Raw genomic sequence first — 25,201 nt, forward strand, 5'->3', positions numbered from 1 at the left:
ACTTAACAATTCAACATGGTTCAAGGTAACTGGATCATAATTCAGATGAGTTACATTAGCATTGCGTCTCCAAAACTAAGCTAAAGCTGACATTTGGCGTGAGGGTAACACTAATTTTCCACTAAGCTCTTTCCTTTAAAGTATTACTCCGTCTTATACACAGCGCAGATCTGTTTGCTTGAAAACCGGAGAGAGAGCCATTACACACAGAGCTAATGTTCACATCCAGCAGCTGAATGGAATAGAGACTGGCACCCAGGTGTCTCATTAGACAGAGAGGAAGAGCCGTAGAGAAGACATGCAGGTTCTTTTCTCTTAACAGTCTTTTAATTAAAAAGCTGTTATTGTCGACTCACAGGCTGGGTGTTTGTTTATTATTGAAGACGTTGAACCGATGTGCCTATATGTACTTGAGCGCCGGGCTTTGTTTGCAGGAGTAGATGCTTTCTACGGTTTAAGGACACGGAGTCAAAAGTGTAGACTCACCTACGCCAGCGCTCAGAAATTTTGAGTCACTGTTCAGTAGTTTGGCATTCGTGTTGTCATAATGTGGAGCCAGTTTTGCTGCAGCATTGTTTCTGTACAAAAGCCTCAAAGGATTCTAACATGGATTATTCTAATTTCCATCTTTCGTTACCTTTTAATCTGCCCGAGTCACCTACTTTTAGCACAGACGCCCAAGCTTGTGAGTAACTGGACTTGGGAGGAATAAATCTGTAAATCAGTTCTTGTTTCACACCCAAAACTTTGTGTTGAGGTTTGGATCAGTTTGGGTTCAGACAAAATTTTGTTGGACTCGGGCTTCGATTCCACTCGCAAAATTTGGTCGTACTTCTGTTGGGTTTGGACTCGAGACTTGATGTTAGTCAGGTCATATTCTTGCAGGATTTGGTCAGGGTCATGTTTGGACTCAAGACTTGTTTGGTTGGTTTCGCACAAAATCTGTTGGCCTCAGGCACAAATTTGGACAAAAATTGGTAAGACTTCAAACTCAATGTACGTTGGGTTGGGTTCAGGCAAAATTTGTTTGGACACAGATTGAGTGTCAAGACTCAAGACTTGGTGTTGGTCGAGTTGCACAAAATTTTGTCAGGCTTAGGGCAGGTTTGGAGTCAAAATTTGCTGCTGTTCAGGTGAGGTTTGCACAAAATTTGGTCAGGCTTGGGTCAGGTTTGGCCTCAAAGCTTGATGTTGGTTGGGTTTGCACAAAATATTTTACACTCAGGACTGGTTCAGACTTGAGACTTGATGTGGGTCAGGACGGACAAAATTTGATAGGACTCAGGTCAGTTGGGAGTCGAGACTTTCGAGACGAGAAGTTGTTTGGGTCAGGCTTGGACAAAATTTGGTCAGATTCAGTTTGGGTTAGTGCTCAAGACATGATTTGGGTTGGGTCAGGGTCGCACAAGAAGATCTCAGGCTGTATTTTCTCATTAAAAGCTCTAATTTAAAGGTGATTATCTTGCTGCCAATAACTTGACAAAAAGTAGTGCAAATACATAATTACATTATACCATTTATAATTTGTTTTCTTGTTCCAAACATACAAAACATCTAGAATACTTTTTGTTATTTAGTCTTTGATATTTAAATATACATTGTAAAATATATTTTTGTATATAAAATAACACATTATTAATATTATTAATTATTAATCCAAATTTTTTAACTGGAATCCATTTTAGATTCTTAGCCTCTCATTGTCTTTGTCTTGATGCAGCTTTATAGGTTGTTGGCATTCTCTCAAGCTGCCTCATGAGCTTTTCGACAGAACTGAAGGTCATAACCTTATTGGCTGCTGAAACCTACTTGTTTTCAAATTTCAAGCATTTAAGTGCAAAAAGTGTGTTTGAACGTTTGACCAGTACTGTAGCAAATGGTGGTGGGCAAGAGCAGCCAGGTTGGGCTGATTTGCATGCCAAGAGGCAAATAGAAATTTGCATGCTAGTGTAATATATTCAGGTTGAGAGTGGCTCCCAAACGTATCTGTACACTGCTGCTGAAATTAATCAGTAATCTTATACAAGCAATGACTGACTCTGGTCTTTTTACGGAGAACAAGACTGAATTATAGCACCTTCTTACAATTCAAGCTTCTGAGTAGAGCTTTTTATTGTCTTGAAGCAAGAAGAGTGTCGTGAAATAGATCTTAAAGTCAGGCTGAATTCAAAATCAACCTGTTTTCTTGGTGACCTCAAACGCAAAGGGGGGAGTGTCTCATCTTAGGTCTTAAAGGGTTTTAACCAATAACATCATGTTTCACCTCCCCTTTCCACCCCAACTTCAAACAGATCCAATTGTAGGGAAATTCAAGACTTCGTGATGCACTGAGTTATAATTAAAGATCATCATTAAGGTGACAAAACAGTTAAATGCTTTTAATAGCAGTTTTACTATTTGCAAGAGTTGCAGTCGTAATTATATCCTGCATTATTCACATTTGTCTGCTTTATGTGGAGAAGTTTAACTTAATAACGCAGAGCTGGTGAACTGGCAGTCATGGCAGATGAGATTCAGCGTTCAGGCCTCAAGCCTGAAAAAAATGGCCTTTTTTTGTTTTTTAAATTGCATTTAAAACATTAATGAAAGTCACTGACTTTTCAAAATACCTGCATAATTAAACGGTTAAGATGTAAGCAAAGTCATTCTGAGGGTCAGAATTGTTTGCAGTGGTGGTAACAGGAATTTTTCACTTTTTTCTTGGGACTACACCACCAGGCGAAGTACATGCAAGGATTTTTTTTAATTTACCACTATTTTACTACCATCAACATTATATATAAACGCTGTATAGACACCTGTAGGTTCACTGGTTGTTTAGTATAATAAATAAAATAGCTATATTTGTGTTGTAGACCTGGTGACCCCTGGTTTCTGTCACCACCACTGTAAAGAAATCCGAGTCCGAGTTTCACATCAAAGCTCTCTGAGTGACTTTGTTCTCGTCTCAGCAGTTGAAATGTGCGGTGGAAATCAGTGGAATTCCCCTTTAAATTGCACTCCAAGAAATAATTAGATATTTTCCCCAAATCATGCAGCCGTTGTTACTGACAGACAACTGGAATTCTTTTACCGCAGGCAAGAAGACAGACAGGCAGACAGAGTAGAATAGCTGACACCTTTCCTCTCAGCTCACAGAGACATCCTTCAGGAGCCAAGTGGGGTTTTTTTTATTTAATGTCAAGATCCGGTTCGCAAATCAACTTGATCTCTTCCGGTGGCATCACCCACGCTTCCTGCTTTGCGCTAAATTTAGCCTTCCGGTGGAGAGGAACGCGACAGAGAGCAGAGACAGGACCACAAAGAGAGAGAGAGAGGCAGCCATAAGGCGAGGCATTTTCAAGCCCTTTGTACAGCCTTAAATGCGTTTTTGAAACGTATAGAAAGTGTATTCACCACTGTGAAGTGCCTGTAAAGCCTAAAATAATCATTTAAAAGTCAGAGTTACTGAGACGGATTTGCCGGACCCCATCATACGTCTTCCCGTGTTAATGTCACGCGCACAGCCTCAAAAATGGAGGTCTGACTGGATGCTTAGGACTCAAAATTCATGTTATATTGATGAAGAAAGAAATAATGACAGTAACAGATCATTTCTTTCACAACCACGGAAAGCACATCCTTCACCACGTTTTGACTGTGTCACGCATTCGGAACATATGGAGGAAGCAGACTCAATCTCCCAGAAAGCTCTAGGAGATCAGGTGACGGAGCACTCACAAGAGCACTTCCGACAACGCTCCTATCAGAGATCACAGTCACCTGATTATTGACGTTTTCACCTGTGTTGTATTTCCCGTGACTCATGTAGCGGAGTATTTAAGCCCGGGCTTTTAGCTAGTTCAGTGCGAAGTATTGTTTCTTGGAGACCTACTGAGCGTTTGATGATTGATTGTTTCTCTGTGTGTCGATACAAAGTGTTCTTCCACATGTTGCAATTACATATTTCCACCAGAGGGGGCTCCAAATCCCCACACCTTACATAGTGTTGCTTTAATGGTTCTTTAGTAAAGACAGTGGTTATATTAACTATAAACACTTTTATAAAAGAACCTTTGGAACGCATAAATGGTTCTTGGTCTGTTAGATGGTTCCTTTCTGATGGAAAAATTCTGTGTAATTCTATATATATCACTAAAAAGGTGTGGCTCAATAATGGTCCCGAAAAGAACTTGTATAGAAGTATTTTTGGTAATTGTGTAGTAAAACCATACAATAGTAAAAACTGTGCTGACATGGCTTTTTAAAAAAATCTTTTATTTATTTTATGTATTTTTTATACATAAAATATGTCTAGTTTTTTGAGATTTAGACTTCTAGGTGCAAAGCAAGAACACCACCAGTCAGGGCACAGCGGTCACTTTGTTTAGAGCTGGTTTTGACCTGTTGGTCATACCGACCCAGTGCAGCACACGGTTCAACGTCAGCGCAGCAGCGTCAAACTTTGGGAGAGTCTGTTCAACATAAATGATGAACTAACCTAACTTTGTGTAAATAGAGCACAATATAGAAATATGTCCACATATGCAGTCGAGACTGACGCGGCTTTTTTCTGAATTTCTACAAACACCATTTCATTTTATAGTAAATTAGTTTGGGCTGGTTTATGTTTATGAACAGAGGCCTACAGATCAACATAGTAAAGGAGCTCATCTGTGATCCTGAGTTTCAAGCCAGTTTTTATTCAACTTAAACTTGGAACTAAGTTGTAAAGAAATCTGAAACTGAAACTTTGCTTGTTTGTAAAAGTGTCCACCACTGTATATAACATACTACATACTGGACATATGTATGACTCAGCGTCCTGACATTGCATTAGAACGTGTGTGGGTTTCTGTGTGTTTGAGAGAGATAGTGAGAGTGAGAGTAAGAGAGAACAGCAGGGCCAGTGTTAATTACCCATGTGTGCCTGGTGTTGGCTGACACTGGGATAGGTCACTCCATCGCCGCAGTGCCCAGTTGGCTCACTGCCCGGAGCCTTGTGCTTTCTTTAGCTGGGCTGGACTTTCATTAACCTATCAAGGACAGCCCAAATTCACAAGTCAGACAAACAAATCTGAACCACAAAGCAGAAATCATTTGTATTTAGGCCCAGTAGTGTCCTTCTCCTTGCAAGAGCCAATACATCCACTAGGTGGAGCTGCAGGTTGATTCCATGTATTATTAAACAAACAGCTTTGCATACAGAGCTTGATGGGCATTTGGTTTGAAAAGGGTTACAATTATCATAGAAGCACAAAGCAGGTTTTACATTTTTAGTGTAAGAACCTAAGAAAACAAACTGCAAAGCTCACGGCAAATACAGTTCAACTCATGACAGAATAGATCAAATTTATATCATTTTCCACCAATGTACTCAGCTACCCCCTTAAAATCTCAGGCTTATTACATACTAAGGTTTATAATTCAGTAAATACAGGGACTGCCCACAAGTTATTCTTAGGTTATAGAAGACTATAATAAACTTTGGCCCTGGCCATTTAAGAGGCTGTTATATAGTACGGTGCGAAGGTCAGAAACCAGGTTTAACTTCCAGTCAAAATGTTTTTCATTTTCAGTGTCAGGAAAAACAACCGAAAGCATATTTGCAGACAATTTCACAGAAGCCTCAACAATGAAATATACGTTTTTCAGTATTTATTGTATACATCCTTAGCCTTTGTTGCTGCCGTACGTTCTTTCAGGAGACGTGCTTTTAGTGTTGTAAAGAACTTTTTTTTTCCACCTCTCCAAAGTTCAGTCTTCGAAGTTGGTTGCATTTTCTCCTTTTCATGATCCACATAAACCCAAACCCATTCAGTGATGTTGAGGGTGGTCAGTCTGTTGTTCTGAGAACATCAGTAAGAGCTTCTTAACAGCTGCACATCCTTTCAGACCCATAACGCTGAGTTGTCTTCTCACAGAAACCCTTGTGTATTTTTTCAGATCTGATGTAGGGGTGGAGCTTGATTTTCTGCAGTGTCTCGCGGAAGAAAGCGTTAGTTACTGTTTTATCTGATGGTGAGAGTTTTGTGGTCTGTGTTTTTTGGTTTTGTGGTCTGCTGGGTCTTGCATGGTTGTTAAGAGTCCCGTTTTCTCTGTGTTGTTTAATGACTTTTTAAACTCGTTTTTTCCACTTATTTTTATTTGACTTTCTCCTTCCTTATACATGTGGATTGTCTTATATGGGTCATTCTGCCGAATTGGTTCAAAGTGAGAGGTGAAAACACATTTCGGACTTTTAGCTAAAAATCCTTTTGCTTTGAGTGACTCTGTACCTTAATTATGTTCATTCCATTAAAATAAATGAGTGAACGTTCCATTTTGTCACTAACAAAACATGACATTCCAGAATGTTGGCATGCAAATGGTTCGGTGGTGACAATTTTAGCTAATTTTAAGCAGAACTCAAAAATGAAAAAACAGTTCACACATAAAATCACTGTTTTTCATTAAAACACAAAAAGGGTTACTTAACCGCAGAAAGTATGTTACAGTAGTGACGATACAAACTGATCATCAGAATTTGGGTCACATTTACGTTAAAACAGGGGGATCTAACTGCTCACCACGTGGGCATGATGGAGAGGGATGAAAGCTCGCTTCCTGCCCTACAATGCAGGGGCTAAAATAAGCCTCCGCCTATGGACTAAAACTCCGTTTCAGCCGTGACGTGAAAACTTTGGAAAGCAATTTTTAATAAAGTTTCATGATTAATCTAAATATTTCAATTTTGTATGTATTTACAGCTGTCTGATAGATTTCAGTTAATGCTTTGAGTTAAAATAAGTGTCACAGTCTGTGCAAATATCTCAGGTCTGAATACCGAATTTACCTAAATACTTAATTGAATACTCATTTTTTAAAATACAGCTTTTACTGCAGCTTGAAGTAGTTTGTTAAAATGGTCTTTATTTAATTTCCTCAGAAATATATCCTGAAAAATAAATCATATTAAATGCCCATTTTGACTGAATGATGTGATGATGTCGCAGTCTGGTGTATTTGTTGTCTGAAATTTGCTTTAGTTTTGCCGCAGTGCTAATATAGTTTACAAGTAATGGAAGCTTATGCTTTATGTATGTGCTTTACTCATTGCATGCTTCAAACTGCATCGAGGTATTACATGTAGTTGTGTTGTAACTAAAGTTTGGGGGAGGAGCACGGCTGAACCCCCTCTTCTTCCAATCTAATGCTCTATAAATTCACATCCTCACCTTCCTTTCCTGTTCGCAATTCCCACCACCACCACCTCATCTCCTCACTGTTCATCGGTCCTGCATCAGTCCTACTCCAGCTATTATGGAGGAGTCCCCCCAACCCCCATCAGCCTTCCCTCATACTACCACCACCATGTTGAAGGCATAGTCTGACCTCACAAATAGGTGATCTTAAATAGACTTGCTTATGTGGTTTCTGATGCTGTATGATATTTTTCCCTCTGTTAAAATAAACAAAAGGACATAGCATTGCTAAAAACAATTTCAGCAGCACAAATGCTTAAATTTACTGACGTTTCCCCCCATCCTTGGGTTATTTGATATAAACAGGACAGAACAGCTTAGTCCTCTGCAGTTTCTCTTTAGAATGCTGTTTGAGGACCTCGTAGAGTTGAGCGTGGTTTGTTTTTCTGGCCATGGGAGGTGAATGTTTGCCTCTCAACACCCGCAGCTTTCCTGAGCAGTTGCTCGCTACGGGGCTTAAGTTTTAAATCCAGCTCCTGTTCCCGCCTCAGGCTGGGTCTAATCTCCAGGCCTCGTGAAACCAGTCTAGCGTAGGTAAAGCTGCAGATGGCCTGGAGGACACACATATACACACACACACTCTCCTCCGTGTCCGATATGTCCGCCTCGTCCTCCACACCAGCTCAGCAGGGCACTTTAATCTCACACTCGGTTCTGGTGCCTTAGTTATGCTGCTGGGCTCTCTCTCTCTCTCTCTCTCTCTCTCTCTCTCTCTCTCACACACACACTCTCTCTCATCTTTGATGTGCCTCACTCCGCTGTGCAATGTGTGCCGGTCACGGTATCGACCGGCTGCTCATGTAGCAGTGCTGAAAACAGCCAGGCCACAGGAGCTGTGCCTCGACACCACCTTGTTATTGTAACGAAACCCCTGTCTGTGTATTAAACTGTGCATATGAATCAGTACTTTTCATCCATCAGTCTTTGAACCTTCGTAATTTACTGGATTGATTTATGTGAGTCACAGCGGTTAAGCTTGTTTTGTATTGACCACCAGTATAAGGGACGTTTTGGTTTGGGGTCATTTGCTTTTCGGTCAGTTAAGGTTCAGCAGAGATCACATTTTTTCCCTAATTGATCTGGAAAGACATGTATGGTGTCTGAAGTTTGGACATAAAGGACAGCTAAAATTCAGCTGTTCAGATTACTGCATCTGTTTTTGTGATGTGCCTTTGTGCATTTTAGTAGATAACAGTATGACATACAGCCTCCACATACACAAGACAAATAGAAGAGTAGTAAGTCACAATATCTTATTATTTACAGTGATTTTATCACAGGTAAGGGGGGTTGTTAGGCATGATGTGAAGTGGAATGCATAAAGCTCCTTTACTCATGGTTAAAACAGCCCCTTGTGGCTTACTGCTTATAGAAAACTGACAAAACACATTTATTTATTTACATGTTTGTTTATGTGTTTATTTATGATGTATTGCATTTATAAGGAACATAGTTTGTTCAGAGAAGGAATTAACTGTTTAACAAAGACAAGTATTTTTTAGTCCCTCATCATTTGTGTAGTGCAGTGTGCATTTTTAAAACTCTTGTGATATAATCATGAATATTATATCACCTTTTAAGGAGCTTTTTCATATCACATTTTCACAGCAGTGATAACACCACAGTCACTAGATATTTGCAGTTCATGTTGCATTGCAAAATGGGCGTGACCAAGGCTAGAGCAGTAGATTGCTGACAATCGGTATAGTTGGCAAGCTAGCTAACTCGCTAATCATAAATAGCAACTGCACAAAGGTGAACATAATTTATTGTATTTATTATTTAATGTACTGGCTTGGTTTGCAGCAGTGAGATGTGCAGCTGTGGTTAGCCAATGAGCTAACATAGCAGTTAGCAAGCCACAAACAGTGAAAACATTGTTGTATCAGACAATTTATATTCACCACAGCAAAGCACTGCACACTAATCTATAGCAAGAAAGTGCAGATCATTGGCTTGTTTGGTGGGAGTGAGGTGAGGTATTTCCAACTTCAGTTAGCCAACAAGCTAACTTTGCTGTTGGAAAGCTGGCAACCTCTTCTAACCTCAAACAATAAAACTTCACAACAAAGACGATAGTAGTCTCCTGAAGTATTAAACATTTCAGACATCTAGTTCCCATCACCACCTATGAAAACATTACTGTTAGCAAGCTGGCTGACGGTGGGTAATAAGTGGTTAAAGGAATGTGCTTAGACACTAGTTAGCATCAAGATTAAGAGATCCTTATTAGTCCCACAACGGGGAAATTTCACCTCCGCATTTACCCCATCCATGAAGTGAAACACCACATACACTTTAGTGAGTACACACACACTAGGGGGCAGTGAGCACACTTGCCCAGAGCGGTGGGCAGCCCAATCCGCAGTGCCCGGGGAGCAGTTGGGGGTTAGGCGTCTTGCTCAAGGACACCTCAGTCATGTGCTGTCGACTCTGGGGATCGAACCAGTGACCTTCTGGTCACGAGGCTGGTTCCCTAACCTCCAGCCCATGACTGCCCCATTTCCTCTGTTCTAGTGGTTCAGTGCTATGAAGGCCACTTAAGAGGTCAGGATAGCCAAAGCTGTCATGCTGTTGGTGGAATTACACTAAAAACGAATGTGTCTTCAAGCAACATTGTTACTTTTAAGTGGAGTTTTACAGTGAATCCATCAGTAAACACTTCAGAACCTATGACTAAATATTAAATTGAGGAGCCTGCTAGCCTCTCAGCTCTCTGCCCTGTTGATCGGCCTAGTTCCAGTGGTTGCATTCAGTAGTTCAGTAGCTCTGCTGTGCTCTGTAGTGTTCTGTTTGTCTGCTGAGAAGAAAATGGTGAAATTTGCTGTGCAGGGGAAACCTAAGAACATTAGGTCTTCTCCCTACATATTTGGTTTCTTAGGTCATCTGTCAGAGACATCTCCATGACAAGAGCTGTGTTTAAATGAATGCTACACCTAAGTGCTAACGTTGCCCGTACTGAATGAAAGCGAAAGGAAGCAGCGACCAATTCGCAGTCTTCGGTTTTCATTCACCGTCAGCCACTCGAGCATGTTTGGGTTAACTTTGCTTTAAGTCCAGGATGGATGGATGAATGAAAAGAGCTGAGCGTGGTCAAATATGATTCATACAGGTTGGCAGATCACTGTGCGGATAAAGATTTCCCTCGAGTGTCTGAGCCACAGGATTATATGTGCTGTTAAGTTGTGGTCAGAGTGTTAATATCACTCCATTCCAAAGCCTCCAAAAACCCTCATCCAGATCCCAGTGCAGAACGAAGGGTTGAAGCATGCAAGCAATAAATGGAAGGTATGCAAGGCAGTTGCCTCTAATTAGCGTGACTCCGTTTACACTAACTGCCGACTATACACTTGAGTTCATTGTAGTGTTTTTAGTAGTATCTTAAATAGATACCTTCTTCTAACATTCTCTTCTTCCTCATGAATGAGGGGGAATAACTGTTCATAGGTCCTGAGGGACAGTTCCTAAAAATGTAAGCTAGCATTAGAACTGTAAATACTATTTCCAGCTCCTTCCGTGAACATGCTAGACTTACGCCCCCTTCCTGCGCTCGGCTGATGGAGGGGGCGGAGGGTGCTGGGCCGATTCGTGTCCCTGGAGGCAGGTGTTATGCAAAATTCAATACTAGGAAGACATGTTTTGACTCATTGGCTGCTTTTTCCAGGCTCTGGGTTGGCCTGGCCTGTCTCATGCCGCCAGGGTGCCGGAAATTTGGGGTCAGAGGGAGGGGAGTGTGTGCTCTTCTGCATTTGAAAAGCTTTTTTGGGGCTGGAGGTTTGGTGGAAGTATAGAATTATGTTGTCTGCAATTGTTTAATAGGTATGAACGAATGATATTGAGCTGAAATGTTAAGAGTCTGATATAATAAAAAAGCAGAAGATACAACCAGAACAGGGGTCTTTAGCATGTCCCTGTAAGAGACACGGTGGGTCTATTAGAAAATAGAATCACAGTTGATTCTTCTTGGCACTGAAGGGTGCTCCCACCCATAAGCTATTATAAGTACCCTGTGTAAGGCTAATGTCCTGCTGCAGGGTCAGATGCTCCTCCCAGTTCTGCTAGTTTGTTTGGTGGGAAGGGTCTGATGACCATGTCGGGGTAGATTTGGTGCGGATTGATGTGCTTTGAGGTGCAGACTGAACATGTACCTTTTAAAGGAGCATCGAATTCTCACTATTTTTTTGCCTTACTCCAATTGTAAAGGGAAAAGTTTGATGTCAGAAGTTTGCTTATGTCATTTTGGACTGGAGCCAATGTTGCTAACAAGTAGAGCTGCTCCGATGTCACTTTTCCCTTCCAATTCTGATACTGATATTGGATTCTGAGTACCGATACTAACTCTATCTCACATAACTCACCTATAACTCCTGGTATTCATACAATTACATTTTTATGTTGGATTATATTTATTAGACGCTTATGAAAACCTATTTTGTTTATTTACTATATATATTTAGGATTTACTGTTATATTGTTAGGAATAGAAACCATATCTAATTGTCCAACTGAAGTGAATGTAAAATATCTTTACTTTGCAAAACAGTTAAAAACATAACTGAACATTTTACAGATAAACCTGTGGTGTTAACACATCAGCACACAGCAGTAAATATCACAGGCCAGGCTAGCGGGCTGCTGCGCTAAAGACTAAATCCAGGCTAAAGCCATCATTACAGAGAGTCCAGTGTTGGTGCTGATACCAGTACAGTATTGGTGCAACACTACTAACAAGTAATAGATGCTTCTATAATCATATTTTTATCGTCATCACATTACTGTCTTCCATGCTAAACACTGTTAATGGCAGAGACAATCTTGTACAGCACTAGAGTGACATAATTAGATTGCCTGAAATGTGGCAGCAATAGTGTGCTTGCCTGAGCGATCTCCTGGAAGTAGGACAAGTGTCTTGTCCACTAAGCTGTCCAATAGCCTTTAAAAGAATAGTACAACATAACCAAGGATATTCGAGGCTCTACACCAAGCCAAGTTACATGCTCTGCTTGTTACTCCATCAGTAAAAACTGAAGTCTGCATGTCCCTAAATAGTATTGAACCTTAGCTGACTCAACAATAACTTTCCAAAGTGCCAGACATGCTGAACAAAATAGGTTGATCTACTGTGGTTATGTGGCCTATAGAAATACTATGGCGTGCTATGTATTTTTCTCAATATGTTAAACTAAGTAAACAGAACACAGCTGTATTTAAGTTTATTATCTGTAAAGGATGTGTTAAGTTATTTTCACTTCAGAAAATAAAATACAGTGTAAAGACACACACCTGTACACACACAAACAATGTAGTGTGCCCAGTTGGACTGTGGGAGAAAACCCACACAGACATGGGGAGAACATGCAGACTCTGCACAAAAGAACCTGCTCACCCATCCAAGGGACTGAACTGCTACCCACTGCGTCGCCATGCTGACCTAGAAATAGGTTCCAGGTTTAAATGAAAGAAAAACCGATTTTTCCAGCGTGGTCTCAAACTTTTGAACTCCTCTGTATTTATGAATATAAAGTAAACAAATTTCAACATTTTGATAGAAGATCAATAGAAGGTTGGCGAAAATCGATCAGTATCAAATGACTGAAAATAGACTGTATTATAAAGAATTGTTAACATAAAGATGAAAAGTGGTCATTAGCATCAGCACTTGTATTTGCTCCAGGCTGTGGCTTTTGGCGGTGAAGTGTGTGTGTATTTGTGTGTAGCTGTGGGAGTGTGTATCGGAGTGCAGCAGACAGCTGTGGGCAGGGGGTCTCTTTTGAAGAAGACCTTGCGCCCACTCTTCTGCCCTGCTGTCTGCTCTTAGCGCCTCCAACGCATACACACACACACACACTCTTCCACATCCCTCAGTCTCTCTGAGCTTAAAACACTCGAATATCTAACCCCTGTTTCAAGAGGCCGTTTTTAATTCTTTATAAGCATTCGCCCCGGCTCTCTTTCGGTGAAACGGCTGGAATGAACTGTTCTGGGAACAGAGAGGCTGAAAGGTTACAGCTCTGCTAGAATACTTCACTTTCATAAGGGTTCTTATGAGGCCTGCTGGGGAGGCCGGAACAAGAGCAGTTGAATGCAAGAGATATAATTATCATCATCATTGTCATCACCGTGAAAACCATTTGCACATGCATGCACATGATCAGAGTCACAGAGAAAAATGGCTCAACATGTATCTGTACATTACATTATAGTCTATGTGTTAAGTTGGCTGACCCTCATACAGACATAGCAATGGCTTAGCAGCACCTTAGCAACTACCTGGGATACCTAGTAACATTCAAGCAACTACCTGGGATACCTTAGCATATGCATTGTATCATCTTAGCAACTACCTGGGATACCATAGCAATGGTGTAGCAACACCTTAACAGCCACCTGGGATACTCTCGCAAGACCTTAGCGATCACCTGGGAGTTCATAGTAATGACTTTTTCAAGCCAACTTAAAGTATGTTCACAAAGTTTCCTCTTCTGGTTAAGAAATGTTGCTTTAATACACATATGCAGATATGTTGCCATTATAAGTCTAGAATTGCAGTATGGTATTAATTACACATTTACAAATGCCTTATTTCTATATTTCTGCCTGATTTTTTGTTTGTCAAAAATGAACATTTCAGTTGTATTGGATATATAAATTTTGATGTAATTATTCAAAACTATTAACTCCAGTCCTCCCCCAATATTAGGTGACATGGCATAAAACGTAGAGTGAAGAAGGTGTCGATCTGAAGTCTTTAAGATAAACAGACAAATTCATGTAGCTAACTGTAGATTCTCACCTCATAACATTAGCAGCCATGTCGTATTTCACCTCACACCATGTAGCTCCAAACAGTGAGGTTGTGAGTTAGTTGGCTGATACCAAATATGATATCACTAAAGCTTGAGCTTGATGTTTTTCAGTGTTTTTATTTTTTATTTTTTGAGAAACAATGTACTCTGCTACTGCAGCGTGGAGCTTATTGTCCTTTAGACGGCTGCGGAAGCCTTTAGACGGCTGCGGTAGCCTTTAGATGGCTGCGGTAGCCTTTAGCCGGCTGCGGTAGCCTTTAGACAGCTATGGTAGCCTTTAGACGGCTGCGGTAGCCTTTAGCCGGCTGCAGTAGCCTTTAGACAGCTATGGTAGCCTTTAGACGGCTGCGGTAGCCTTTAGCCGACTGCGGTAGCCTTTAGACGGCTGCGGTAGCCTTTAGCCGGCTGCGGTAGCCTTTAGCCGGCTGCGGTAGCCTTTAGCCGGCTGCAGTAGTCCTCCTGTGCTGCTTTTTTTGTAAATAGATAGGAAACTCTGACCACCACAAGATGCAGACTCTACACTGCCGTCTGGTGGAGCGTAGAGTTCAGACAGCTCATGGCTCTTAGGTGAATGTATGATGTCAGAGACTAGCATAATGCTGTTGTTGGGAGAAAACATTGTATATCTATTTTGTCAGTTTTTGACAATTTGAAATTGTCTGTTGCTTTTTGCATTGTATGTAAATTTCATGATGAACTGACTAAAACAACCCAAAAAGACTTGAAAAAAAATCTGGTTCCATTGACTTACATTAAAAGTAAAGTAGTTTTTTCCCTTGTCCTGTAAAGTTGCCAGAGGTTTTCCTCTGACAACAGCGATAACAAACATTACTAATCAATTTTTTAAACTTTCAGGACTACTTTTTTATGACTATACAAATATTCAGACTAGTTTCTAATAATCATGGCAAAAATGTGAAGAATGGTCTTTCAGCAAAACAAGACTTTTGATTTAACTTTTTTGATTTGGACGGATTTTTTGGATTTGGTTTGATTTAATGTTAGTCAGTGTTTGTTTTAAGCTTAGCCCCATGCCCATCACTGTCACTGCTACCTGCCACAGTATTGCAGAGGTAATTCAGGCAGTACATATTTTCATATACCGTATGACGTTTTATTGTACGTAGACCACTGTAGATTTCTTCACAAATTTTGTGCCCTTTATTGAAAATACACTAGTTTCTCTCCTCATAAGGCAGGAAATATTGTTTCTGCTTCCTTTGGCTCATTCATCCACTCTGTGCACCAACTGTCACGTTTAGCTGATGGAGGAGACTCTATAAACAGTACAGACTTGAGTCACCTGTTGCTTGCCTCCATTTTCTCCGGCACTGTCAAACAGATTTGTGTGGGATGTTGGGCACACAAGGCAAGCGTTGGGATGTTATGTACAGTTTGAGATTAATGTCAAAGCAAGTGTAGCAGCATATCGCTGTTGTCGGAAGAAAACCTTGTATCTCAGTTTTTATCGTAATGTGAAAATGCCTGCTGGCCTTTACAACTTAAATTTCATGACTTTGAAAACCAAGTACATATTCTTGATTCTTGATCACTGTTCTGTTCTCTTTCAGGACTCTGATGGAGCTCCCCGATCCGAGGCTCCGGCCTCAGCCCCTCCGGCCTTCTCGGCTCTGCGGCCCTCCCGCGTGGTCTCCTCCACTTCCGAGGAGGAGGAGGCGCTGACTGAGAAGTTCCTCAAAATCAACTGCAAGTACATCACAGATGGCAAGGTGAGTCAGCGCTCTCAGCCCAGTCCAATTACACACTCCGCACTCGGACTCACTGTCTTGTAAAAGCCTCTCCGCTGCAGTGTTTTTTCCACTAGATAAATTCGGAAGACAGACACTAATAAGACCATTGTATCTCTCTGGGACTCGAGAGTGCCGAACGGGCAGCGTTTCCGGATTTTTACTGGACACATGGGAGCTCAGCAGCTGTTTTCAACACAAAGTACCGTGCTCTCAGGAGAGCTGAACTGCCCGATCCGTTTAGTAATGAACTGATTAGTTACCTGGGAATCAGAAGTTATTCAGGTGTTATGCCTCAAGTGCTTCTTAGAGAGAAACAGCTTAAGTCAGTGTTTATTAGGTTTAGTGTTGCAGAGAAGGTGCGATTGCTGCCTTGTCAGCGTTAAACTCTCAAACCTTGTATTTCTTTGTCCACTAGGGGGCAGTAAGTGGGGTGTTGCTGGTGACACCCAACAACATCATGTTCGACCCTCACCGGACAGACCCCCTGGTTCAGGAACGCGGCTGTGAGGAGTATGGTATCATGTGCCCCCTGGAAGAAGTGCAGTCTGCAGCCGTCTACCGGGAGATCACCGACAGCAAGATCCGCGAGTCTGTGCCCCCGTAAGAGAACTACCCCATAACAGTGACATAACTACTGGCAGAACAAGGGAGGCCTCCAGCCCTGGGGGGTGCTGTGGTGACAGGGCAGCCCAACATCTTTATTCAACTCCTTATATCGTTATGCAGTTTTGCAGTTAGACTGTGATGAAAACGTTAATACTATTCTTCAACCATGGATCTCTATCAGTGAACCTACTTAGTTGAGTAAATAAGCAAATGACGTAGTTTAGCTTCTGATTTATGGCCACCACCACCGTCACATCTCAGCTTATTTGGAGCTTTGAACAACTTTGAGGGAAAAAAACATGGTTTTGATTTGCTTATGACTTTTGGTCCATTGATGTCTATTCAACAGTTAATTATGTTTTCACAGTCTGAATGGTTGAGAGGGATTTTCCCATGAATAAGAATAACTTTTCAATATGTTAAACTTAGCAAATAAAGCAATAGGGCCCTAAAAGTTGCAGGAAAATAGAATTTTTTCCCTGCAGAGGACGTGTTCCATTTATTTTCATTTAGAAAATCAACAAAACATGTCGTGTATTAAGAATCTGGCAAATGACCAGTTATAAATCTTACTTATTTACCGTCTGTGTTCTGAGCAAAAGCCAGAATTGCAAAGATCAGAGTTAATTACGCATTATTAATGAGTCTTATCTTGAGGAGTCTTATGTGGATCAAAGGTTTAGTGTGACAAATGCGTATTTCGTCTAGCATGAACTTCAGTCATGGGCGGGATATGAGGCGCCGTGCCGCTGTCCGATTCTTTCAGATATCCATCGTTCAGCCTTATCGTACAGGAAATGGATTTTTACTCCAAGGTTAATGAAGCGTGCTTCCAGCCGCCTACATTTGGATTACTCACTCATTTTGTTTTGTAATAAGAAGTTAATGATTTTAGCAGTCGTTATGCCTCCCCCTGATGTTTTTCTTCTGCTTCTTGTTTGGAGGCAGCCGTATGCACAAGTGCTGCTTTGGTTCTATAGATGAGAGAAGAGGATACTGGGCATTAGAATATGATGTCATGCTTGTCGTGTTGATTGTACAGGGAGATTCACTCAAAAGAGGCCCCGAATATTCTGTAATAACTCTCTCTAGGACGAAGCAATCTGAACCAAACAGCGTGCAATGTGCTTCTCAGCATCGGAGCGATGAGGTAGGTGCCGGACAGCCGTCGCGATATTTAACCTCTGTTTGCAGCTTCCGGGCGCAGACCCCCGTACCCCTTCATGTGTCTGGCAGAAAGCAGAGGTCACTTCCAGCATCGCATGTAATGCAATCGATTACGTGTACATTATATTGCCGAAAGTAGTTAGTCACCCATCCAAGTCATCAGAAGTTGTTTTTCTGGCTGCTCTGCGTTAAATCTGATTTTAAAAAAGCGGAACCAGCCCTACGCTACAGACAGCATGTGTTCATGGACTTTTTGGCTACAGTGTCCTCTTGTTCCAAGACTTTCACCATATTTTCAACACTAAAAATAGCTAGCTAGCTAACTAACTACTAACTGTAACACTGCCTTTTGCTGTTACAAGTGAATGGCTAGACTTCTCCTTTCCACTAAAAGGGAAAAAAAGTGGCCACCTAGTGGACTGAAACAGCAACTGTTCAAAGCTCGTTAGCTGAGCTGCTAATATACCTATGCAGAAAAGTTCCAGTAATTATCATTGTCTGTGTGTTACTGTTTAGAGCTAATCTCGGTCCTTCCAAACACTGCCATCTGTCTGTCTTTGGTACAGGGATTTGGACGCTTTCTTCTCAGGACCCTCTCAGCAAGGAGATATCCGTCTGCGGGAGGGCTATGATAGCGCCAGCACAGCCCCTCGCAGCACAGAAGGCTCCCTCTCTGAGGATGTCTTCACCGAGTCAGAGCTGTCGCCCATCCGCGAGGAGCAGCAGTCCACTGAGGAGCTCCGTCAGGAGGACAAGTCCTCAGGCGCCTCCTCTGAGTCCGTCCAGACAGTCAGCCATGCCCCAGCGGTGGCCGAGAGTGCCCGAGGCCCTGTTGGCGAAGCGGAGCGAAAGGAGGTGCCTAAGGCTAAGGAGGGCGGAGCAGAAGGAGAACAGAGAGGAGAGCCAGCCAGTAGCTCTGGAGAACCAGCCTGCAACACTGCCCAACCCCACACGACTCTGGGCTCCAAACAGCACAGCCAGGAGCAGCCAAGCACACCTACCAGCAGGGACCAGCAGCAGCAGCCACCCCACTGCCAGGCACAGGGTACAGGATCCCGCACGGCCTCCCAGAGCTCCACCACTGGGGCTGCAGAGGAGACCGGTGGCCAGGAGAGTGCCCCAGATGGGGCCAAACTCACCCGAGAGGGTACCCAGGACTCGGAGACAGATGTGGAGGAGCTGAGGAAGATGTGGAAGAGTCACACTATGCAACAAGCCAAGGAACAAAGGGAAAATGTGCAGCAGGCGCAGAAGGAGAGCGTGCCAGCTAAGGGCAGTCAGAGGCTGGGCTCTGCCGAGGGTAAGAAACCCATAGCTGTATAAAAAGGATAGTTCTGGTCCTAAAATCTGCCACATTCAAGCCATTTAGCACACTTGATATACGCACACCGACCACCTCGCAACTGAATTCTGTATTTCTGCCATGTCACACAAATTCCTTGAGCTGTTAATGGAATCATTTTTAACTAGAATGCTGCTTGTGTGGACCACCGAGTGTAATTATGAAGTGAGAACCTGGTTTTGTTTAAACTGAGTAGCTGACAGCTTATTTACTTAACTAGAACTAGGCTTGTCAGTTAGCTAACAGGCTAAGAGATAGTAGACATGCTACACAGCTTCATCACTGGTATCATAGGCTTGAATTTAAATACTTACTGTATGATTTGCTGTAAAAGCGAGCCATTGGGGATTCAGCTCCAGCATGGGAAGAGGAGCAGTGTTGGGTTAGCGTTGTTGTCGCTGTGGTAATTCGGTGAAGGAGAAGTACTTATAAAGCGAAGGATTTATCGTTTGAACAGCGAACATTCTTCTCGATTCAGCGGTCCATGCTTGCTTGCAAAAAAGCCATACTCTAAGGAACTACATTGCTTGGCAGAATACTTGTTTGTCTCAATTTATATTAATAATAACTTTAATTATTTACTGAAAAGATGTGTATTTGATTATGTTTTATGATGTCCACTGTTGTATAAAAGGCGCTTCACATTGTGCCTAAGAGCACCTTCCCTGTGATAAAATCACTGTGATGCACGCCCTCTTATGGATAATTGCATAAATCTATATTTTTCTAAATTTTTGCACAGTGCTTATTGGAAGTTTCAAAGTCAAAAGAAAAGAGCGTGTTCTAACATATTTAGTTTTAAATTGGTGCTGCACAAAAAAACTATTTTAATAATTGATTATTAATGTGAATTTATGAACCTATTTTTCTCCATGGTATATTTTGTTTTTTCCATCTGAATTTACATCACATTTACATTTGCCCAAATCGTAAGGCAAATTACTCAGTAACTGCATGAAATAAATGTACATTTTTATTTTATTTATTTATTTTTTTGTAAAAGCTCCCATCAAATGAACAGAACATGAGTTTTATGATCACACATATCACTACATGCTTATAATTTACTGCTGAAAGCCAAAAATCTCAGACGCTCTTTGTGTTATTTTATAAAAGTGATGTTTCCAGAGCAGATCACTGAAGAGACGCCGTCTGTTTATAGTTTATAGACCAGATTTGGGGAAAAACGGGTCGACTTTCAGTAGAAAAACAAACTGAGTTCAGCTTCTTTTATTATAAGGGTTTAAAATGACATCACCGTCTATTAGACTGGAGAGAAGAGCTACAGCCTCACACGACGCCCGGCTTCTGAATGGAGCTTATGAAATATGAACGTTATGAAGAATATGAAGAAGTGTGTTTTGGAACCACTGGTGGTTCCAAAGAGTTGAAAACGTTTAATTTTGGTGTTTAAATATGAAGAGCTGTAACAGTAGAATGTTTGGCAGTGGACTAACAAACTGAAATTACGGTCACCAAGTGTTGAAAAAGCACCACGTTTAACAAAATCTGAGCACTTAGTTTAAGCCTGTCTGTAATATTGAGCCGCAGTAAATTTTAATCAGTTGCTAAAAATGACGATGTAAAAATGAACACATGGATCATTTAGCCAGTTTAACACTGTAGCATGCCAGTTCAGATGAGCTCTGTGTGAATAGATTTCCACAATGAAATTGCTTAGAAAATGAGTATTTTAAGCTCATTAACCAGTTTTACACAGTTAGCTGATGTATGTAAGGCTGTGACAGGACGAGCTGCTGAATGTTCAGTTGTTTATGAAATAGCTGCTGAAAATACTTCTGATTAGAAGAAACCGACGTGATTAGTGTAAGGCTGACGTTAGTAATGTAACACGATGAGCTTCACATGTTCAAAATGCAGTCTGGGCTGAAAAACTCTGCAGGGCTGACCTTCTGAAGGCCGAAAAGGCCGAAAAGTGACTGTGACATTACGAAAGCAATGAGTTAAAAAGGGGCAGTTTCCAGACTTTGGTGAAAACGGAGCTGGACGTTGCTAAAATGTACGTAAAGTATTAGAGAACAGCTGTTGTCATGTTTTATGTTCCCAAATACATTTGCAGTTTTCATTTTAACAGAAAATGACCAGTAAGCACTCAAACGAACTTTCAAGAGAGTGCATGGTGTTCCCAAACTTTTGAGTGGCGAGTCTTTTTAGAATCTGCTCTAATTAATGAAGTATTTTTGTTTCCTTGATGCAACGTGATTTAGAAAACCACCTTTATTTATCACAAACCGAACATTTCCGACACTGAAGAATCACCGGAGTGCTGGACAGCGCCCTGATTCCAGCTCTCCGTCGGGAGTTCCAGAGCAGAACCTCTGCCTGAGCCTTGTCTATTAATTAGAAACCCATTTAGAGGCTGGATAAGCAGAGCAGAAGGCATTACAGCACCGTGCTCTGATGTCTGCCCATCGCAGCGAGCTTCTCGTGTTTTGTTGGAGGTCCAGGCTGCTGGGAGCTGCTGATAACCTTGTGCGGAGCTGCTTTGTGGATGGAACGGAAAGAGAAGAGGAAGAAACATTTAAATGTGCCTCACCTGTTATCGCCTAAGGGAGCGCAGCTTTTACACACAGCTTTGATCCTGCTCCGCCAGGCCGGGCCCCGCACTCACTCACGGCACGATAAGCTCGAACCTATCAAACACGACAGCCGCGCGCACACGCGGCCTCACGCACACAGCGCCCGAGAGAAAACAAGAAAGGCTTTAGACCAGTGTTAAGAGCCATCTGACACACACAGTGCCAAAGGCTATTTAGGCAATGCTTTTTCTCTCTTCCCTTTTTTACTGCTCTGGTCTTGATTGGTGCGCTCTTCTCTGTATGAACTGAGAGACTTATATATCTTCCGCCCTTTAAGTTCTGTGGAGAGAGAAACCAAGATGTTGAGTGGTGCCTTGCTGGGCTGGTTATGCAGGTGCATGTTAAGGCTATGCCCTGCGATGGACTGGCGACCTGTCCAGGGTGTATCCTGCCTTCCGCCCGATGACTGCTGGGATAGGCTCCAGCACCCCCCGCGACCCTGACGGAGAAGCGGCTTAGAAATTGGATGGATGGATGGATGTTAAGGCTACTCATGGAGTGAAACACAAGAATATTGCTCTGGATTTTAATACAAGGGAACTTCAGCTCTCCACTAATTCAGCTGTTCAGTTGAAGGTCATGATGGCTTTTACACCGTCCTGAAAAGTAAACATGCACAATGATATTAGAAGGAAATCAGTATGACAGAAATTTATCAGCATCAGAGCAATGCTAAGGTTTATCCAATAATTCATACCAATATTTGATTCGATGGTGAATTCCTTGTATTCTGGGCAAACAGACGATTTAGGCGATGCAGGGCTACCTTGCAGATCCCCAGTATAAGCATTTTTCAGAATGAGCAGCAGCGCTTAACCTCAGACAGCTCTGATCATTTTTTTTGTTTTTCAACCACGTCAAATGTTCTCTTATGTATTATTATACAACAGTTCCGGCCACGCAAGCTGATTGGTTGAGAGGCGTTCTAACCGTTCTGATATTTCACCATAACATCACGGGTTTTTCACAAGCCTGTATCACTCCACTGAGACGCTGTTGCTAAGCAACGGCTTTGACAGCTGTAGGAGACGCTCAAGCCAATTGAACATTTGTACTTCTTACTTTGACAGAAATTGGACACTTTTAAGATCACATTTGACCTACAGCTGATTTGGTCAGACTCTGAAGATGAGACGACACTAAATTCCCAAACTGCCAGTTGGCCTGTGTGGAGCTGGAGAACAAACTGCCGGCTGTGCAGCGAGTTACTCTGACGTAGCAGCAAGCTGCTTGTTAAGGAACTAAAATTGAACATATTTAACTGTTGTATAAAAGCAATAGAGCACTCAAGGTCGTGTGTTATCGCCAATAACGTACTGATGAAGATATGATGAAAGCTGTACATCATTCACTCACATCCTCTGAAGACATGGCCCTCACCCAGTTTTGACTGAGCTCTCTTTGAACACTTTTAATACGCCAGCAAACGTCAGATTCATCCCCTCGGGAAAGGGGTCTGAAGCAAAACTATGTAATAAAATGTTCTTCGGCACAATGCATGCAATTACACATTTCCACCAGAGAGGTCTCCATATCCCCAAGACTTCCATAGTACTGCTTTAATGTTTTTCAGTAATTCTTTTTGTTATTATTCCACTTTAAAAGAAGAACAAAATATGAGCGAATATGTTTAATTTGTATAGATTCATAATTAAACGCAACATTTAAGCATGCAGCCTTTATGGCTAATTTCAAAAGTTCAGCTGTAAAGATGTAAACAAAGTCACTTGAGTGGTTTGATGTAAAATGCTCCATTCAGTGATGACAAGAACCAGATATCGGAAGAGTTTAATGCAGGACTTCCCAAAAGTTGGCCCTGGAGGACGCTTCAGTGGGCTCGCCAGAAAGTTTCTGGTCTTATCATTCTGAGCTGTTCATTTCAGCCTTGGGGGGGAGCTGGGGAGGTCTTTCCTTCAGCTAAGACAGTCCTGTAAATATGAGCATAGACTGAACTGCACAAACCAGAGAAACTACATAACTAATTAGGGCACTGAAAATGAATGGTTTCTGCCAGTGTGGTGTGGTCTAAGTAGATTAAGGTTTCTTTGCCTCTGTGTGTGGCTCAGCACTGCTGGGTGGCTGTTCGGTAGACGTCTCCCGCAGAGTTGACCTTCTAATGAGCTATTAAGGAAAGCGGCATGAAAACGTCCATCCCTTAGATCACTCCTGGCTTTAGCTCAGAAGCTTCTTATTCTGCTTAATGGCTAATCCAGGCTGCGGTGATCAAATTTGGGCTTGAAATCTACTTAAAATGTGGTAATGCACTCATTAAAGGACGTTGTCAAAAATGCGCGACAGTTCATTGTCGATGTTAAAGCCACAATGTGTTTATTGATGTATTGCGTGAAGTTTCTCGAAGGAGATGTGTCCAGCGTCTTTCATGGTATGGTATGGTATGGTATGGTATGGTATGGCATGCGATTTCTTTGCCAGTATTGGATTAGAGGAAAACTTTGGGGTCTTTAGTTTTGCACTACACTGATAGAAATAAAGATAGTCTGCAGGTACATTTTTCATTCATCAAGGTATAAACAGTGTAAATCTTCCCTCAAAGGTACTACAGGGGTTTTAAGGTCTGATTGTGAACCTTAAATCAGTTTTTCCACGTAAAAAGTTCATATTTGTACCTTTTCATAACAGAATGATTTAGAATAGAACAATAAAATAAAAGCCTGGAGGCGAGACGGGGTGTGTGGAGTCAGTACAGCTTAGAAACTATCATTTCACTGGATTATTGTACAGTTATGCTCCCTGAGTAAGATGTACCCCTGAGGGGACCACCACAGCGATAGTTTGGTACCTTTTTTTTCTGAGAGTGTAGAGCTACGAGGCTGAGGTAGCTAATACACTCATACACTCCCCTCAAACTAAGATGAGTCCGAATTTTCTAAAATTCTAAAATTGTTGATAAGCAAATTAGCGTCTCTCAAAAGACCAGCCCACACTGGATAAGGTGCTGACCAGCACACAGGGCTACCAAGCTGGGAGAGTGAAGGCTAACACGAGCTTCCACCCAGGCACCACCATCACTGGACAGCTCAACACACTCAGAGGAGAAGACTAACTGCCAAATCCGTTATGTCAGGAAACAGACAGCGTACTTCTTATGATACTAAGTTCTCAAGTGTTGCGCCCTCGCCAGCTTATAAGCTTGCATATTTTCTGTGGTTTCGTGTTACCTGTCGCTGATGCTCCGCTAATGCAGGTGACCCTGTGACATTTTATGATAAGTTCCATGACTAGTTGAAAACAATCCTATTCCCACAGTTGTAACTAGTGTGACGTGTAAAGTCCAGAATACTGCCACCATTTAAGGTGGAACAGGATCAAGAAGCTGGTGAATACAAAGCCAACTTCAGCTTCATCCTCTTGTGAAGCTAATTATAAGATAACCTATATGTTTTGGTGCTTATTATACTTAACATCTTACATTTAGGAGATTCTCATTGTTTAATAAGTACGTGTTTCACAGTGATTTATTAGTGTGTTTGCCAAAGCACTCAGAATGTAGAAAGCTAGTGTAAGGGTTCAGCCGGCCCCCGCTTGCTGCCAGCAGAGGGCGGCGGCAGCAAGGGGCCATAGCTTCAGGGAACTCCAATTCCCAGAAGCCCACAGGCTGATTAGGTCCAACTCGACACACCTGTGGACTCCACTATTTACCGTTTGTCACACCTTTGTAGAGGGGTGACCAGTATAGTACTTAGTG

At 41.9% G+C, this 25,201-nt stretch overlaps 1 protein-coding gene across 5 annotated transcripts in view; it reads left to right on the plus strand.

Annotated features, from left to right (window-relative positions):
* The window catches only part of oxr1a (oxidation resistance 1a), a 305,121-nt gene that overhangs the window by 252,926 nt on the left and 26,994 nt on the right, over positions 1-25,201 (plus strand). For all 5 annotated transcript variants that reach the window (XM_037534094.1, XM_037534096.1, XM_037534095.1 and 2 more), the window contains 3 exons: positions 15,601-15,759; positions 16,196-16,380; positions 18,120-18,853. In XM_037534094.1, coding sequence (XP_037389991.1) covers positions 15,601-15,759; positions 16,196-16,380; positions 18,120-18,853 — 1,078 coding nt within the window. The remainder of the gene's footprint in view (positions 1-15,600; positions 15,760-16,195; positions 16,381-18,119; positions 18,854-25,201) is intronic.

The sequence above is a fragment of the Pygocentrus nattereri genome, chromosome 24 (genome assembly GCF_015220715.1).
Source record: "Pygocentrus nattereri isolate fPygNat1 chromosome 24, fPygNat1.pri, whole genome shotgun sequence".
In the NCBI taxonomy this organism is placed as follows: domain Eukaryota; kingdom Metazoa; phylum Chordata; class Actinopteri; order Characiformes; family Serrasalmidae; genus Pygocentrus; species Pygocentrus nattereri.